The sequence below is a fragment of the Arachis ipaensis genome, chromosome B08 (genome assembly GCF_000816755.2).
Source record: "Arachis ipaensis cultivar K30076 chromosome B08, Araip1.1, whole genome shotgun sequence".
NCBI lineage: Eukaryota > Viridiplantae > Streptophyta > Magnoliopsida > Fabales > Fabaceae > Arachis > Arachis ipaensis.
In genome coordinates this window covers 24,426,831-24,428,674 of record NC_029792.2, presented here as the reverse complement: position 1 = coordinate 24,428,674, position 1,844 = coordinate 24,426,831, and the positions used below count along the sequence as shown (strand labels likewise).

General features: G+C 29.4%; 1 protein-coding gene across 1 annotated transcript in view; it reads right to left on the bottom strand.

The window, feature by feature from the left end:
* LOC107612353 overlaps positions 552–1,844 on the bottom strand; it is a 1,614-nt gene continuing 321 nt past the window's right edge. The window contains exon 2 of the mRNA XM_016314101.2: positions 552–1,650. Coding sequence (XP_016169587.1) covers positions 1,435–1,650 — 216 coding nt within the window. The 3' untranslated portion in view covers positions 552–1,434. The remainder of the gene's footprint in view (positions 1,651–1,844) is intronic.

Sequence of the window (1,844 nt, the reverse complement as noted above, 5' to 3'; positions counted from 1 at the left end):
AAAGTATAAACTCTCACCATTGATTTTATAGATGAGACCAATAATAAATATAAAAAAAAAACTATTCAAAAATAAAAGATCACACTTTATTTTCTAAAATCAAAATTCCAATACTAGACTTGATGCAATGAATTGCCTGGTGAATAACCACGTCCTAGTTCGACTCTTGAAATCGATCCTTTTCCTTTTCCCTGTATGTGACTTTTCCTTTTCCCTCTGCGTGAAAAAACATAAGTTGGGACTTGAGAAAGTTCTAATGAAGTGTTTTATTTATTATTTATTACTTTTTAATTATTATTTTAATCCATAAAAAATTAATTTTGTTATTTAAACTTTCATTATTACAAGTACAATACCACTAAGTAGTAACCATAAAAAGATTATTTTATCTGAAAATATTTTTATCTGAATAATGATCAGAACCATGAAAATAAATCAAAAGTAGCAGAAAGAAATAAATTAAACCATCAATTAAAAACATGAGTGGTTTAACAGAATATGCGTAAATACATATGAATTTTACTAACTAGATTGATGGAGTTTTGTGGTATGGTTGAGAGAACAACATAATTGAAAGAAAGTGACTGTGTATTATGATTGCATGCATGCAACTGATGCAAGTTACTGATATGAGTGCTATTTATATATCCTCTGTTCTCCTAACACAAGCCTAAAGAACAGAAATCTTGATAACCAACTTAACTAATTTTGAATCTCTCCTTCCATCTCCCAGGCTGAATCTAGAAAATCCAAAAAGCATCAAAATAACATGGAAACATTTAATATAATATTTATATCAAGAGGAACCTAGCATTATACATGTTCTTGCATATTTCACCTGAACTCTTGGTCGCAACAATGTTCAAGACATTAAAGATATAAATGGTATAACACATTTCATATAAATAGATACTACAATAAAGATTTTATAATTGTCTTTATGTGAATATATTCTATTTTGACTTTTGAACAATGGATTGTAAAATTAAATTTTGATATTTATAAAAGTGTTGTCTTTATTTAAAGTGTCGCTAAATAAACAAGAATTATATATGCAAACGCAGAATTATAACCAACCCAAACGCAGAATTATATATGAGAAAAGCCTAAGAGGCCAACAACTTTGTTAAATTCTGTCCAGCATATAACCAGCAAAGAAAAATGAACCATTAGATGAAATCTCACATCAATCTCACACCATTAAAACTATTATTGATGGCTATTTGATAGCTACAAATCACAAAAATTACTGGCCCTAACATTCTTCGTAACATTCCTCATGCAGAAAGGATTGATTTATAAGTATTGGACTGAAACCGAAGTATTAGAAAAGGGAAAGAAAAAAAAAAACAAAAGTATTGGATTTAAAGTAAAAGACGAGGGAAAAAAAAAAAAGCAAGACAAAAAAGGAATGTAATTAAATACTAAATAATACTATAACCCAATGTTGTGGTCACAACCATCTCCAAGCTGGCCATGCAAATCTTGAGCACTTCTATACTCACAAGTGTTCAAAACGTTGGTGTCAGCTTCGGCGGTGGTTGTCTCTACCACTTCCTCTGCCGTCTTCTTCGTTTCCACCGTCTCACTAACCGACTCAACATTCTCCGCCACCGTCTCTACTGCTTCATTAATAATTCCTCCATCACCCTAAAAATTCACATAAACGTATCCATACAAATATTAGTAAAACAATTCGCAAATGAAAAAGTGTAAGCATTCTATTCATATATAATAAAAACATAATCTCATTTTTAATACTTAATATGTAAATTCTCTTGTAGAATATTTTTATTTAATAATACAACTATGTTATTTGATTATACATACATATAATAGTGGAA